At 40.2% G+C, this 16,438-nt stretch overlaps 2 protein-coding genes across 5 annotated transcripts in view; both read right to left on the bottom strand.

The window, feature by feature from the left end:
- ddx43 (DEAD-box helicase 43) overlaps nucleotides 1-2,326 on the bottom strand; it is a 31,870-nt gene extending 29,544 nt beyond the window's left edge. The window contains exons 1-2 of the mRNA XM_021610639.3: nucleotides 1,693-2,326; nucleotides 1,500-1,555 (exon numbers count right to left, since the gene is read on the bottom strand). Of these exons, the coding sequence (XP_021466314.1) occupies nucleotides 1,500-1,555; nucleotides 1,693-2,023 (387 nt within the window). The 5' untranslated portion in view covers nucleotides 2,024-2,326. The remainder of the gene's footprint in view (nucleotides 1-1,499; nucleotides 1,556-1,692) is intronic.
- Nucleotides 2,327-4,912: 2,586 nt separating this feature from the next.
- The window catches only part of kcnq5a (potassium voltage-gated channel subfamily Q member 5a), a 113,890-nt gene continuing 102,364 nt past the window's right edge, over nucleotides 4,913-16,438 (bottom strand). For 2 of the 4 annotated variants that reach the window (XM_090239610.1, XM_090239619.1), the window contains 3 exons: nucleotides 14,073-14,199; nucleotides 11,512-11,701; nucleotides 4,913-8,483 (listed from right to left, as the gene is read on the bottom strand). In XM_090239610.1, coding sequence (XP_090095736.1) covers nucleotides 8,449-8,483; nucleotides 11,512-11,701; nucleotides 14,073-14,199 — 352 coding nt within the window. In that variant the 3' untranslated portion in view covers nucleotides 4,913-8,448. Of the gene's footprint in view, nucleotides 8,484-9,958; nucleotides 11,702-14,072; nucleotides 14,200-16,438 lie in introns of those variants that run through there. The other 2 variants (XM_036984484.2, XM_036984487.2) reach the window with 1 other exon arrangement.

The following is a 16,438-nucleotide window of genomic DNA, read 5'->3' as shown; positions in this document are numbered from 1 at the left end:
ATTTGGATACAAAAAGATTTCCCAAGCTTTAAACATCCCAAGGAGCACTGTGCAAGCGATAATATTGAAATGGAAGGAGTATCAGACCACTGCAAATCTACCAAGACCTGGCCTTCCCTCTAAACTTTCAGCTCATACAAGGAGAAGACTGATCAGAGATGCAGCCAAGAGGCCCATGATCACTCTGGATGAACTGCAGAGATCTACAGCTGAGGTGGGAGACTCTGTCCATAGGACAACAATCAGTCGTATATTGCACAAATCTGGCCTTTATGGAAGAGTGGCAAGAAGAAAGCCATTTCTTAAAGATATCCATAAAAAGTGTTGTTTAAAGTTTGCCACAAGCCACCTGGGAGACACACCAAACATGTGGAAGAAGGTGCTCTGGTCAGATGAAACCAAAATTGAACTTTTTGGTAACAATGCAAAACGTTATGTTTGGCATAAAAGCAACACAGCTCATCACCCTGAACACACCATCCCCACTGTCAAACATGGTGGTGGCAGCATCATGGTTTGGGCCTGCTTTTCTTCAGCAGGGACAGGGAAGATGGTTAAAATTGATGGGAAGATGGATGGAGCCAAATACAGGACCATTCTGGAAGAAAACCTGATCGTCTGCAAAAGACCTGAGACTGGGATGGAGATTTGTCTTCCAACAAGACAATGATCCATAACATAAAGCAAAATCTACAATGGAATGGTTCAAAAATAAACATATCCAGGTGTTAGAATGGCCAAGTCAAAGTCCAGACCTGAATCCAATCGAGAATCTGTGGAAAGAACTGAAAACTGCTGTTCACAAATGCTCTCCATCCAACCTCACTGAGCTCGAGCTGTTTTGCAAGGAGGAATGGGAAATATTTCAGTCTCTCGATGTGTAAAAATGATAGACATACCCCAAGCGACTTAGAGCTGTAATCGCAGCAAAAGGTGGTGCTACAAAGTATTAACTTAAGGGGGCTGAATAATTTTGCACGCCCAATTTCAGTTTTTGATTTGTTAAAAAAGTTTGAAATATCCAATAAATGTCATTCCACTTCATGATTGTGTCCCACTTGTTGTTGATTCTTCACAAAAAAAATACAGTTTTATATCTTTATGTTTGAAGCCTGAAATGTGGCAAAAGGTCGCAAAGTTCAAGGGGGCCGAATACTTTCGCAAGGCACTGTAGCCTCGTTATTGTTATGTACATGTTAGTGTTACTTTTAGATTTATTCGATTATTATTTTTTACTTTAGTCCATTTATAAAATATTTTCTTAACTCTATTTTACTGCGTTGTTGGTTAATGGCTTCTATGTAAGCATTTCGCCGTAAGGGTTCTACACCTGTTGTATTCAGGGGCATGTGACAAATAACATTACAATTTGATCATGTTGGTGTCAGTCACTTTGCCTCAATTTTTGTTAGATAACGAGCTAGCTAAAGTTGGCTACATTATACCTATACATTGCGACTTTCTACTATTGGCTAGCTAGTTACTAGTTGGCTACTTGCCTTGATTCGTGCACCACTGGTTTCTTCAAGTTCACGTATTTTAGCTCCACCGCGACCTGTTGAATGAAGCGTAACATGAACTAGTGCACATGCAAGACTTACCAAGCTAACTTTACTAACTAGCTATCGCTAACAACTAACTAGTATTTGCATAGCAGCTTTGTTGTGAGGAATGTTTTTGTTGTTGACCTACCTATAACCCTTCCAATTGAGGTATTTTCCACCGTGAAGGTGACGGGCGGAGCTGAAGTCGACCCGTCTGCGCCACGGCCTCTGCGCCCACAGGCATAAATATCTCCACTTCTGGAGAACACGCGGTTGTTGCCACCATAGCTGTCCCTCCTATTTTGACAATGCGAACCGTTGGGATCCCCTCTCTCTCTTGGCGCTCTGAAACCACCTGCATTTCCCATCCCAAAACACACATTTTCCTTCGCACCACCTTTCCACGAAGAGCTCCAATCTGTGGGTGGTGCTGTGGTAGCAGGCGTAGGTACATCGTTTTCCTCCTCCCAGTCCGACATTACAAACGAGAATGTGCGATAACTGGCTAGCTAATTTGATATCATCTCACCTGATGCCAATTGTGTTCCCTAACATCCGGTTTGTGACCTTTCTATTTTTCACACAATCAGTTGTTTGCAGTTCAGTGGGGTGGATGAAAATCCATCAAAACTTTTTCGGAGGATTGTTTTTTGTGTGTTTTTGTCTTCCTCCCTGGGTGAGATTATGCTACATTCATAAACAAGTGGGAAGATGATATTTACCACATTCAACTGGAAAAACATCCACTGTAGTGATGGGTCGTTCGCGAACAAGTCGGCTCTAAGAGCCGGCTCTTGCAGGTAAACGTTGGGAGCCAGCATGCATATCAGAAGAGCCGAATCTATTTATAAATAAATAAATAAAATTAAGATATGAATAATCAAAATATTTAAATGAATAGAATTAACTACTTCAAAGAACGAAAAAAGTAATAAAATAATATAGGCCGAAATGCTCAAGCGCACACATTCGTTCTGAAAGATCTGCAGATCTGAGCTGGTGGAAGAACAAGGCCTCTGTCTACCCACAGTTTACTAAAACCATGACAGGGAGACTGCATAGTGGCCACATCCGTTTCCTCTGAGAGGGTCTTCTCGAAAACGGGACAAATAATTACTGAGAGAAGGAACCGCATTAGCCCCTCTAAAGTGAGGCAGCTTGCATTTCTGAATGCAAATTTCTCATAAAAGCAAAATATGGTCAACATTGATGTGTGCTGCTGGTTATAACATGGCAATAAAGAAGAGAGAGAAAAGAGAGACCAGTTTAATGTTTTAAGTGGAATGCTGCAGTTTTGCACATTGTTATTTATTTTACTTTGATATGGTGCAAAATTATATTATTATGTTGTTCAGATTGTATTTGTTTTGAATTGTTACATTTAAATGCACTTTGTTTATATACGTTACAAAAGTTATACTTCAAATGCACATGTGTAATAGCATCCTCCATTTTTTACATTTATTTAAATTTGTGGGCTGTTGCAGTTTTGCAAATTGTTATTTATTTTTTCTTTGATATGGTGCAATATTCTATTATGCTGTTCAGATTGTATTCATTTTGAATGGTTAGATTTATATGCACTTTTTATATACATTAAAAAGATACTATAAATGCAAATGTTAATAGCATTCTTTTTCATAACAAACCCATGCATTTTTAAATACATTGTGGTAAAGGTAGAGTATGATTTTAATAATTTAATTAGAATTGTTTTAACACCAATCATAGTCAAACTATCGCAAACTGTTTGACTTGAAAAAATAGAGCCGTTTGGGAGCCAAAAGACCCGGCTCCTTTTGGTGAGCTGAGCCGAACGACCCGGGTCACTGAAAAGAGCCTGAATGCCCATCACTAATCCACTGAACACCCCTCCAACTCGTAATTACTAGTGGGGAAACTCTTCTATCATCCCTGAGCTCCAACTTCTCACACATACTGACTTCACCTACTAAGGAAATTACCTCAATAATAGCATGTTCGGCAGGTGTTAAGTTAAATAAAATAATAATAAAACAATCGGCAGGTGGGTGTGGCTTGAAGCAATGAGTGACGTATTTAAAGGGCAGCAGTGTATTTTGAACCCACAAACCAACCCCTCCCTGTTTTTCAACTGGTCGTTCAGTACAATTCTGTTTCCGTTGAACATTCCACTAGTTTTTTTGTGCTGAACGCAGCTCTTTGAGGACTTCAAGTTAGGAGTCGTGCTGCATTTATAACAAAGTAGGAAGGTGTTACTTACCACATATGATTGGGAAAAATGTATTTGAACCCCCCTCAAACTCGTATTTACTAGTGGAAAACTTATTTATGATCCCTGAGCTCCGACGTCTTCCACATGCTGACCTTTGACGTCACCTACCTAGTTTGTTTACAAGCATGATAGCTGTACTTTTAGTTCATGGATGACACAGCTTGTTTTTTAGCCAGTCAGCGTTTCTCAACAAGTTCATAGCTCATGAATGCATCCAACTGGTATTTATGACTTCACAACTGGCAATTACCACCTTCCCACTTGGTTTTTGAAAGCAACATGAACCAGACGTAGAGGAGCTTCCTTTTACACAGACATTTTAGCATAGTAGGGCATAGGCGGTAGTATCAAAGATGAGCGTGTATATTGATTGGTGTATATAGGAGAATCACCCTCCATCACCCACATTTGACCTTCTAATCCAATGGGTTTTGAGAAGGAGGCGAGGAGAGAAGAAGCGAGGAATCAAAGAAATGTAATTGAGATTCTTCTACTAAAATAAGATGATTTCAAAATCAAAAATAGAATGACAAAACTGTAAACATTATCCTAAATACAACTCATCAACTTAGTGATTACCATTGGTGTTTAATATGAGAGTTTCAACATGAAATATCCTTTATGTTTTGTTCACACTTTTATTTATTTAACTATGTCAATGTCAATGTCACGCCAAACTGTGAAAAAGTAAATAGTTGGAAGAGATGCAGAGTTATCTATTTGTTCATTGTCTTACTTTTTATCTGCATTGTTGGGAAGGGGATGGTAAATGAGCATTTCACAGTAAAGTATTACACTTTCTGTATTTGGCGCATGTGACAAATAAAAATGCATTTGATTTGATTCCTCATTAACCTTATGGTCTATCATCTAGAAACCCATGGACAATATGGACACAGATATAACAAATTAATACTTTATATGAATACATTTTTTAAAGTTAATCAAGTGTAAATTACCAGAATTACCATAGATTACCTGTTAATTACTAACATTACCGGAAATAACTTTAGTCAACTACCAGTAGTTTTGCAATCCTAGCTCTAAGCCTCTTTTTATAGTGCAACTTGGTGTGGTTATACAGTATTTCATTCAAGACATCCAGACCAAAAAATACTTTCATGTTTGTAGTTTATTGATGTATAATATTACAATTCATTTTGTATTTCTCCTCCACAGAGATCTTGTAACCTCTGTTATGTGCACTTTAATACATTAATTTGAAAGAATTAGGAATGTTAACATTATCCACCATGTATTTTCAAGGGCAATTCTGCCGTATTCATTATCTCCAGCACCTAAACAGTATCTACATACACTGAGTGTACAAAACATTAGAAACACCTTCCTAATATTGAGTTCCACCCCCCTTTGTCTTCAGAACAGCCTCAATTGGTAGGGGCATGGACTCTACACCGTGTCGAAAGCGTTCCCCAAGGATGCTGGCCTATGTTGACTCCAATGCTTCCCACAGTTGTGTCAAGTTGGCTGGATGTCTATTGGGTGGTGGACCATTCTTGATACACATGGGAAACTGTTGAGTGTGAAAAACCTTGCCACATTGCAATTCTTGGCACACTCAAATTGGTGCGCTTGGCACTTACTACCATACCCCATTCAAAGGCACTTAAATCTTTTGTCTTGCCGATTCACCCTCTGAATGGCACACATACACAATCCATGTCACAATTGTCTGAAGGTTTAAAAATCATTCTTTACAATTATCCTGCTTCAAGGGAATTATCACTTTTATACAAGGAGTTACCAACATATTCAAATAATGATTGGCATATTGTCATAAAAAACATTATTTTGATAAATTAATTCATATTATTTCATTCTTCCACGAGATATAGTCCCGACACAAATCTAAGGTTACTACACAAGCCGGCTGGTCGTTCGATCTATTGGTTCGGTTGCCAGAGTTCCCAGTCGTTATTCTTTTTGTTCTGCATCCATGGACGCAACTCTTTAGTTAGTTCTAAATGTTCCATTGCCGTACTGGCTGGCAACGTTCTTATCCCTTGTTTGATAGCTAGCCAACTACGGCTAACTACGGCCAGAATAACAGCAAAGTTGCTGCATTTGCTGTTATTTGTTTAAACTGTTTTCTAGTGACATTTATTTAGATACATCCATAACAATGAGCTAATGATGCGCGATTTCGCCTGACATAGAAAATGTGCTCTCTCGTTAGGATATTGTTGATTATAGGAGCTAGCCAACAATACAGCTAACACAATCACTTCAGTCTGAAGCTAGAAAGACTACAAACTAGCAGCTCTTCAACTTCATTTAGTTTGTCCTGTTTTCTGTTGACATTTCTTTGTATAAATTCATAAAAATGATACCAGCTGATTCATGATTTGGACTGGCTAAGAAAATCTGTCTGTCTGTCTGGTCCCGACATGTTCATTACTACGGGACAGCTGGAGATAAATTTCAATATTGAAACAATGTTGCAAATGTCGGGGCAGACAGACTGCACGGTTTATACAAATCTCTGCTGTTGAAAACCAAATGATAGTCTAAAAGAAATGGGAGATAATGTCTAGATGCTTTTTATAGTAGAGATCAAGTTTATAAATTGCCTGGCTGGGTTGATGAGACAGTGGATTGCGCAGTGAGAGTAAATAGATATTTCAAAGTCATAGAGTTAGCCGGTGGTAACTTGTGGAATAGACGCCGGCTGGAATGGGGTTTTAACCAATCAGCATCCAGGATTAGACCCACCCATTGTATAATAGTACATATTTTGAAGCATGCATCAATGCAAGCTTCAATTGAAAGAATTGAAAGTATGCAAAGAAATATGACGCAGCCACGTAAAAAATGACGGCCATTATTTAAGCTGAAGCGAGAGAAAATACACTGACTTCGGAATGAAATGTTGCCTCTTCACATCTCATATGTTGCCTGACTACAATATTTTATCTTGATACGTTAATAAATACATGCTGTGTTAATGTTTACCTGCCTACGTACCGTAGATCACAAGCGGCAGGGTGGCCTAGTGGTTAGAGCGTTGGGCTAGTAACCGGAAGATTGCAAGTTCAAATCCCCGAGCTGACAAGGTACAAATCTGTCGTTCTGCTCCTGAACAGACAGTTAACCCACTAGGCCCTCATTGAAAATAAGAATTTGTTCTTAACTGACTTGCCTAGTTAAATAAAGGTAAAAAATTAATAAGTCAATAGGGCTATCTGGCTGGCTACTACTTTCAGATAGCCATGAAGAATAGTTAGCTAGCTACCCATGAAAAATTAAAATATATCTTGCATAATATTAATTTTAGGTCATTTTTTGTTTAGTCTATTCTTGATTCATTGTCCTGGCTGGATGAAGGCTCAGGGAATGGGGAAGTGAAGCGTGAGGTAATACAGTAGGGGGAAGTGTGAGTGCTTCTCAAACGTAATGTTTTATGCATTCTCCACACGCTCGTCCTCACAAGAACATACTCAAGAGAAAGCATTGGAGAATGCACTCAGAGCATGAGAGCGTGGAGCAAATATGCATATTGAGAAACACCCTCAGTGTATGTGAAAACAGGCCGTTTCTATGATCTGTGGTTAAAAAGATAATAAGAAAAGTCCTTAAAACAGGGTAGGATTAAAAGTAAACAAAACTGTGATTTTCAAAACCTGCAATGGGTTTCTAGCCAGAGGGAGGGTATTTTCTTGCTCCCCACATCACCGCGAGTCTCATAGTGTTAGGGAATCACTGTTAAATAAATGTTTATTTATGATGTTCGCATACTTTTTTACTTTATGTATTTTTTCTAGAAATGCGCCGTTTTCATAAATGAAGACACTGTAATTGTGCTGGAGATAATGAAAATAAGGTTGAAAAGTGGTTGAATTGCCCTTTTAGGCCTATTTTGGATAATAAATGACAATACAAGTGATATAGAACATGTACTGTAGTAGATTTGCAGCCATTAAAAGTGTGTTATCCAAGTTTCAGAAACTGAGCTTACACCTGTATGAGTTATTCTACGTAGCTAGGCACTGTAGCTACATATGCAGCCCAGTGGAGAAAAAATAACAATAATCATATTAAAATGCAAGAAAGGCACTGTTAAGCATTTACAGAATAAACTAAGGGAAATTAACCATTAATTAACCAGTAAATTTGATATAACTTCAGTCTACAGACCAAGCATGACATTTCTTCAATGGAAGACTCCATACTCTATAGTTAACTAAGTGGATTTGATACTCAGCCTTCTTCCAATGGAGCTGACCTCTACAAGTACCTCCTGTCTGTCACATGATTATGTATCTGGAAAACATTTCATTACAGAGCATAAAACCACATATGCAGGTTCCAACGTCTCCAAACGATTGTGCTTTCAGTTGCGCATTTATCGTACCAACTCCGCTCAAACACTGCAGCCATAGTCATATAATATCCCATTTTAACACACAGTTATGTAGATTTTGCAGGTCACATACTGTATTAACATAAATGATATACAGGTAACTGCCAAAATAAAGGAAACACCAACATAAAGTGTCTTGATAGGGCATTGGGCCACCACGAGCCACCAGAACAGCTTCAATGTGCCTTGGAATAGATTCTAATGTCTGGAACTCTATAATTTGGTGTTTTGTTGATGGTGGTGGAAAACGCTGTCTCAGGCGTCGCGTTTCAGAATCTCCCATAAGGGTTAATTGGGTTGAGATCTGTTGATTGAGAGAGACACACACACATGAAAATATACTACAGTTTACTATAGAATACTACAGTACTTACTATAGAAAATAATGATATAGTAAAATGTAGAATATTATATTACACAATGTAGTATCCCTCGATCATGTGTAGTACTTACTATAGAATGTTGTAGTATACTGTAGAATACTATAGTAAATACTACAGTATTATCCCAACAAAAAAATGTAGTAAATACTACACAAATGCTACAGTAAACTATAGTAAATACTACAGTATTTCATTTGTATATACCCTGACCATTCCCCTACTCAATATCGCAATTTGTGCCACCCATAAATGAGAAACCTACATGCCAAGTATAGACCATATATTGTGTTCCTTACAGGTTATGGAAAAGAGCAGAAGCTCTGAACTATCCGTTCAGACCCCAGTCCTACCTACCTACAGGTTATGCTAAATGTGCTCTTTTATTAGTTCTCCAGAAGGTTTCTTGTCAAAGATTATAATGCAATAACACTATAGTAAATACTACAGTAATGTCAGCAAAAACACTACAGTATATTACAATCCGCAAAAAACACTACATTAATTACTATAGTATACACTAAAGTTTTCCCTTTACTACAGTTTCTACGCTATAGTTAACAGTAAATACTACAGTAAAGTCTGCAAAAACACTACAGTGAATACTATAGTATTTATACCAGAGTATACTACAGTATTTTTTTATGTGCGCACAAACACACACACCCTGTAATAAACCCCTTCTGCTACTTTGAGACCCCTCTTTCAAAGTCACTGAGATCTTCTAGCCATGGTAGCCAAAATAATGGGCAACTGGACATTTTTATACATGACCCTATGCATGATGGGATGTTAATTAACTCAGGAACCAAACCTGTGTGAAATAGCCTGCTTTCAATGTACTTTGAATCCCTCATTTACTCAAGTGTTTTCTGTATTTTGGCATTCATCTGTACATATTGCATTCTACAGTGTAATTGTTAATCAGCTAAGCCAAGTGCACTTATGCACCATAAAAACAAATGTGTTGAATGTAAGCTGTCATCGTTAACGCCACAGAAGACATTTAAGACTGTTGTGTCTGTCTCTTCTTCAAGAACAAAAAGGTGCAAAATAGAGGAAATCACAATGGCTGACACAGTTTTGTGCATATTCTCATTCAAGAGCAGGCATCTGTGTTCAGGCTGAGTGGCAGTCAAACAGTGCTGCTGCCTGTGTACCACAAGGCAGTGGTACACATGAGCTGTAAGACAAGAAACCCTGCATTCTGCAGTGTTTATTGTGACCGACAACTGCAGTGTACCCCAGCCTTGTTTCACTATCTACTGTATCACAGTCATAACTGATCTTATTTGGCTGCTGTTTGTCTTTCACTAAATGCCTTTAAAAGTCCAAAACAATGAATCCTACTGGAGCACGCAATCAGCAAATTGGATTTGTTCAAAATCAAATGGCCTCACAAGATTGTACAATTTATTAGGAAAATAATTGACAAATGTACTTCAATAGGTTTATCTTCTTATGTTAATATCAAATTAATTATTGTATTATCTATTATTAAATGGTGAGCTTGTTAGGAATACTTGGGTAATAATAGCTGACTGCTCCAAATTGCCTCTCAAGGGTTTGGAAGATACATGAATGGAACATGCAGGTAAAAACAGGTGAGCTGTGGGCTTATGAGGTTGGACTCAGCCCTCATAACTGTGGTTCCAAGGCTATCGAAGGGGCTCGGGGGCTTGAATGCTCTCGACCCTAAAGTGCAGTTTAGACATGCGGTGGTCATGCATAGTCGAGAGAGCAAACAGTACCACTATCTGACCAAACTCTCTTTTGTTCAATCTTCCTCCCCCATCTCCCCTTCCCCTGTTAGTTTCTCAGCTTGTTGCTGTTTTAGGAAATAGTCCATGCAATGATATGCATGAGAGGACATCTTTTGTTGACACCTCAAACATCTTAAAAACAGAGTTAAAATCAACATTTTCAAATCATTTTTTTTTTTTTTTTTGTCCAGTGAATCCTCTATGCTGGATGGTCGTATTAGTAATGTGTGTGTTGGGGGGAAGGAGTTATTTTATTCACTCCTATGGAATAGTTATTTTAGTCGTACATGGGGAGGCTGGTTGAGGGACTCTGCACTGTCCATTGTGGGGATGTGGGGTCCGGTCAAACTGCTTGAGGACCCCCCATCTTCAGTCAGCAAGAGGTCCAAGCAGCCAGTACCGTCTGCTGTGGGATGGGACAGGAAGCCACTCTCCTGGGACAGGAAATCAAACTGGTCCACCTGTGGCTCCAGGTCACAGACAGTGATGAAAAGGTCTGTTTCACGCCAGTTGCTAACGTCGAGGTTGCCTTGGGAGCCATCTCTGGAACTGCTACTGTTGCCGAGGGGGGAGGACAGGTTGGGGGGGTTGTCTGCAGATGGCTGAGTAAGGTTGTGTGCTGACCAGGACTTCCCCAGCCCCTGTCCCTGCTCAGAGGGTACCCCCTCACATCCAGAGGAGAGCAGCAGCAAGGGGTCCACCTCCAGGCTCAAGTGCCTCCTCCAGGGGCCCTCTTCCCTCAAGTGGGGCTTCCCCCTCAGCTGCACCCTGCTCTGGGCATGTTCCCCCTCTCTGTCCTCCTCTCCATCGTCCACCCTGGAGCCCACCATCACAGAGGGGCCTGAGCTCTCCTCCAGCCTACCCCTTCGAGGAGCAGCTGGGGTGGGGCAGAGGGGGCGTCTGTGCTGGGGGCCAGTGGTGGGCAGATGGAGGGTGGCGGCACCAGCAGATGGTGGAGGGGGCAGGAGGTTAGGGAAATGCGCTCGCCTGGGGAAACTACTGGGGGTGGTGAGGAGCGGGTAGGGGCTATCAGGGAGCAGGAAGGGCATGGGTGTGGGGGATGCGGTGGAGGCAGGGTATGGGGGAGGGCAGGTGTTGAGGGTGAGCTCGCTGGGGGCCAGTATGAGCTGGAGGCCCCTGGAGAGATGGTCACCTGTTGTTGACCGGGACATACCCCCACCCCCCTCACCTGGATGCCCTCTTACACACTCCCCTCCCAGGTGGGAGCCAGAGGGCAGGTCCTTGCTGAGGATGGAGCTCTGGTAGTCGGATGTCTGGTGCTCCAGCTCGAAAAGGGGCAGGGAGGAGAGGGTGAGGGCAGACGAGCCCTGCCTGTACACATCTAGCAGAGAGTCCAGCTTTGACTCTATGGACGTCACCTGGGGGACGGGGGGTGACAGTTAAAAGCAACAAGGGTTCACTGTGTCTGCCATATGTACAGTATATACTGTAGCCTAGTCAATGCCATTCTATTCAACTATTGCTGTATGTATACTATTCTATATACATATTATACAGATATACTACATATTCTATCCACATACTGTCTATAATGTCTATGCATCCCATCATATATACAGGTATATACAGTACCAGTCAAAAGTTGACACACCTACTCATTCCAGGGTTTTTCTTTATTTTTTACTATCTTCTACATTGTAGAATAATAGTGAAGACATCAAAACTATGAAATAACACATATGGATTCATGTACTAACCAAAAAACAAATCAAAATATACTTTATATGTGAGATTCTTCAAAGTAGCCACCCTTTGCCTTGATGACAGCTTTGCAAACACTTGGCATTCTCTCAACCAGCTTCATGAGGTACTCACCTGGAATGCATTTAAATTAACAGGTGTGCCATGTTAAAAGTTCATTTGTAGAATTTCTTTCCTTCTTAATGCGTTTGAGCCAATCAGTTGTGTTGTGACAAGGTAGGGGTGGTATTCAGAAGATAGCCCTATTTGGTAAAATACCAAGTCATGTTATCAACTAAAATAAGCAAAGAGAAACGACAGTCCATCATTACTTTACTTTGAAGGTCAGTCAGTCCAGAACATTTCAATAACTTTGAAAGTTTCTTCAAGTGCAGTCGCAAGAACCATCAAGTGCTATGATGAAACTGGCTCTCATGAGGACCGACTCAGGAAAGGAAGAACCAGAGTTACCTCTGCTGCAGAGGATAAGTTCAGTTACCAGCCTCAGAAATTTAAGATCAAAGAAATGTTTCACAGAGTTCAAGTAACAGACATCAACATCAACTGTTCAGAGGTGACTGCGTGAATCAGGCCTTCATGCTCAAATTTCTGCAAAGAAACAACTGCTAAAGGACACCAATAAGATAAAGAGACTTACTTGGGCCAAGAAACACGAGCAATGGACATTAGACCGGTGGAAATCTGTCTTTGGTCTGATGAGTCCAAATTGGAGATTTTTGGGCCAGACCGTGTCTTTGTGAGATGCAGAGTAGGTGAACGGATGATCTCCGCATGTGTGGTTCTCACCATGAAGCATGGAGGTGGTGGTGTGATGGTGTGGGTTGCTTCGCTGGTTACACTGTCTGTGATTTATTTTGAATTCAAGGCACACTTAACCAGCATGACTACCACAGCATTCTGCAGCGATCCCATCTGGTTTGCTCTTAGTGGGACTATCATTTGTTTTTCAACAGGACAATGACCCAACACACCTCCAGGCTGTGTAAGGGCTATTTGACCAAGAAGGAGAGTGATGGAGTGCTGTATCAGATGAACTGGCCTCCACAATCACCCAACCTCAACCCAATTGAGATGGTTTGGGATGAGAGTGAAGGAAAAGCAGCCAAAAAGTTCTCAGCATATGTGGGAACTCCTTCAATACTGATGGAAAAGCATTCCAGGTGAAGCTGGTTGAGAGAATGCCAAGAGTATGCAAAGCTGTCATCAAGGCAAAGGGTGGCTACTTTGAAGAATCTAAAATATATTTGGATTTGTTTAACACTTTTTTGGCTACTACATGATTCCATATGTGCTATTTCATAGTTCTGATGTCTTCACTATTATTCTACAATGTAGAAAATAGTAAAAATACGAAAAACCCTTGAATGAGTAGGTGTGTCCAAACTTTTGTCGATGTCCAAACTCATTGAAAGTGAGCATTTGTCCACTGAAGTCAGTTACGAACTGCAGTCAGGTCAAGACCCTGATTAGGACCACGATCATGCAGATGAGCTTCCCTGAGACGATTTCTGACAGTTTGTGCAAAAATTATTCTGTTGTGTAAACCCGCAGTTTCATCAGCTGTCTGGGTGGCTGGTCTCAGAGGATCCCACAGGTGAAGAAGCTGGATGTGGAGGTCCTGAGCTGGGGTGGTTACATGTGGTCTGCGGTTGTGATGTCAATTGGTCATACTGACAAATTCTCAAACAAAACGTTGGAGACGGCTTATGGTGGTGAAATGGAATTCTCTGGAAACAGCTCTTTTGGACATTCCTGCTGTCAGCATTTGGCATTGTGCCGTGTGACAAAACTGCACATTTTAGAGTGGCCTATTATTGTCCCAAGCACATGGTGCACCTGTGAATAATGATCGTGCTGTTTTATCAGCTTCTTGATATGCCACACCTGTCAGGTTCATGGATTATCTTTGCAAAAGAGAAATGCTCACAACATTTCTGGGATATTTTTTTTCAGCTCATGAAACATAGGACCAACACTTTACATGTTGCGTTTATATTTTTGTTCAGTATAATTTGCTCAAACGCTCACCTGTCTCTCCACTTTACACACACGTCCCAGCATACTCATGTCCTCCAGTGTGTCCCCATCAGGGTGAAGCTTGTCCCTGATCTTTTTGTCCATGGGGATCTGGCCCTTACCCAGTATCTGATCCACCCTATGATACACACATTTCGTTGAATTAAACACAAATAGTGGACTTTGATAGCCAGTTGGTACATTATATTTTCACATGTGTCAGACAGGTGGTTTTACGTGTGAAGTTTCACATGTACTTTTTCCTTTCTTGACAAAAATAATTCCCCACATGTGGCATTTCTTTCACACGTAAATGTTCCCACTTCCAGCTACATCTGGTCGCCCATTCAGGGCCGCACCTCCTAGCCCATCCAAATCAAATGTTATTTGACAGAGGCGCACCGCGACAGAAAGACAATCTAATTTAAAGATTCAGAGCCAGCGAAGCAGCTCCCCTCTGTCTCAGTATTTTTAGACCAAGTATCTGATGCTGTCTGGACCAAATGAGTATGGCATGTCATACTATTTCTGGCCAGACATAATCAAATATTGTACATGGGCTATATATAGAGGGGCACTGTTTCGCTAGCTCGCGTGCTTTCTCCGGTGACATAGATTTAGCAGAGAGGAAGAGGCGAAGCGAGAGGGATCACTCTCGCCAAAATGTGTCCAGAATAAGCCCAATGTGTTTCTATGGGCATAATATACAGACCTAAGGTTTTCGCCTGCCTTCCGCCTTTGGTACAAAAACTTCCATTGTTAGGGTGGAGACATGTGCATCTCGTCATTATATACGGATCTCTGGGTTCAGCCTCTTGCGAATTGGAAAGGAAAGTTGTTAGGATGCTGGAGTCCCCTAAAATAAATTGATATTTCGCCAATAAAGGCTATAATTACTCCTGTCTAAATAAAATTATAAAAAAGGATTCACCAGGGAGCATGACTTAGCCACAGAGGATCATTAGCTTATTTAATTTTTTTAAATAGCTTTGTATTGTTTCAAATCACAATCGTTTAGGCCTATGCCTATTTGGGAAGCCCGCGATTTGGTTAACGCGCGTGGAAATAGGTCTAGCTGATTTAATTGTGGCTGTCAGTGATACGCATATAAAATATGTGAGAAGATAATGTGTCTTGAGTGTAATTGAAAATGTTGCATGAAGAAGGGGAGTGGTGTGTGGCAAAGATATGGCGCATCTCTATCCGGAATGCGCTCAGCTGTCTCCCGCAAATTCTGGCGCATTCATTGTTTCATTGTGTGAATTGTTTTTCCTTTGATTGTTTATTTGTTTGATCAATTCCCAATAACTTGTGTCACCAGTAGGCCTAGAAAATGTATAGTTAAACCCCCATCATTTGGTTATATGAATTTCTGATAATGCATGTTTTACTTATGCTACAGTCATTCACGTTTTGTTTTATTTCATAACCACTACTAGTTTTGTAAAAAATATATATATATATTTTGTATTTTGTTTGGAGTGCTCCATGTGAGCAATGAGCACGTGTCTGGTTTTCTGTTTCCTGATAATGTTGAGCGAGCACGTGCACCTGAGCACAAAGAAGTAGGCCGACTTGGCCTGCTGCATGCAAAAGTAGGAAAGTGCCCGATTGGCAATGTTTGATTTCTGATTGTCATAACTCATCACGTCCACCACTAATAAGCTAAGCTTAGTCATTTTTTCTTCACCTCACACAGAAAGTCAATGAAGTGGTTTTTGCTAATGATAGTTCCTCAGTATATGAAAAATATTTCCAAAACTCCCAGTTTTGCTTGATATTGACCATCCATGATATCAATATTATAGTTTTAAATGTGTTTTTAGGCTATATGGTGTTTAAAAAAATAAAAACATTAAACAAATTAAAATTGTACTTTGTTTACAAACATTGGAGTAAAACAAGCTTATATTTTGGGTTCTGGTGGGCTACAACATGAGGCATTTATTTACAAGTTATATAAAACAAAAATCAATGGGTACATTTAATTAATTTATATATCCAAAAATGGATGTAGCAACTAAGGATTGCCCCTTTAACAGGCAGTGAGTGACCTTCATACAAAAAAACTATGTCGCCATTTGAAAGTGATCCATTAACCATTAGCAAAAAAATATCCTGTCCACTGTTCCGCAAATGTCCCGCATAACCATGCCCTTGTCCCACATTTGGGCTTTTTAAATGTGGTCACCCTAATTCCACCGGTGGAAACATTGCTACTGCAACATGTTAACAAAAAAAATTCAAATCAGGAGAATAACATTATTTCACATGGGAAAGTGAGATTTTCACATGTGGAGTTTTCTTACACGTGAAACTGAAAATTAGATTTTCACATGTGGAGTTTTCTTACACGTGAAACTGAAAATTAGATTTTC

Source organism: Oncorhynchus mykiss, chromosome 1, assembly GCF_057628025.1.
Source record: "Oncorhynchus mykiss isolate SJ-2025 chromosome 1, ASM5762802v1, whole genome shotgun sequence".
In the NCBI taxonomy this organism is placed as follows: Eukaryota; Metazoa; Chordata; class Actinopteri; order Salmoniformes; family Salmonidae; genus Oncorhynchus; species Oncorhynchus mykiss.
This window is presented reverse-complemented; position numbering and strand designations above follow the sequence as displayed.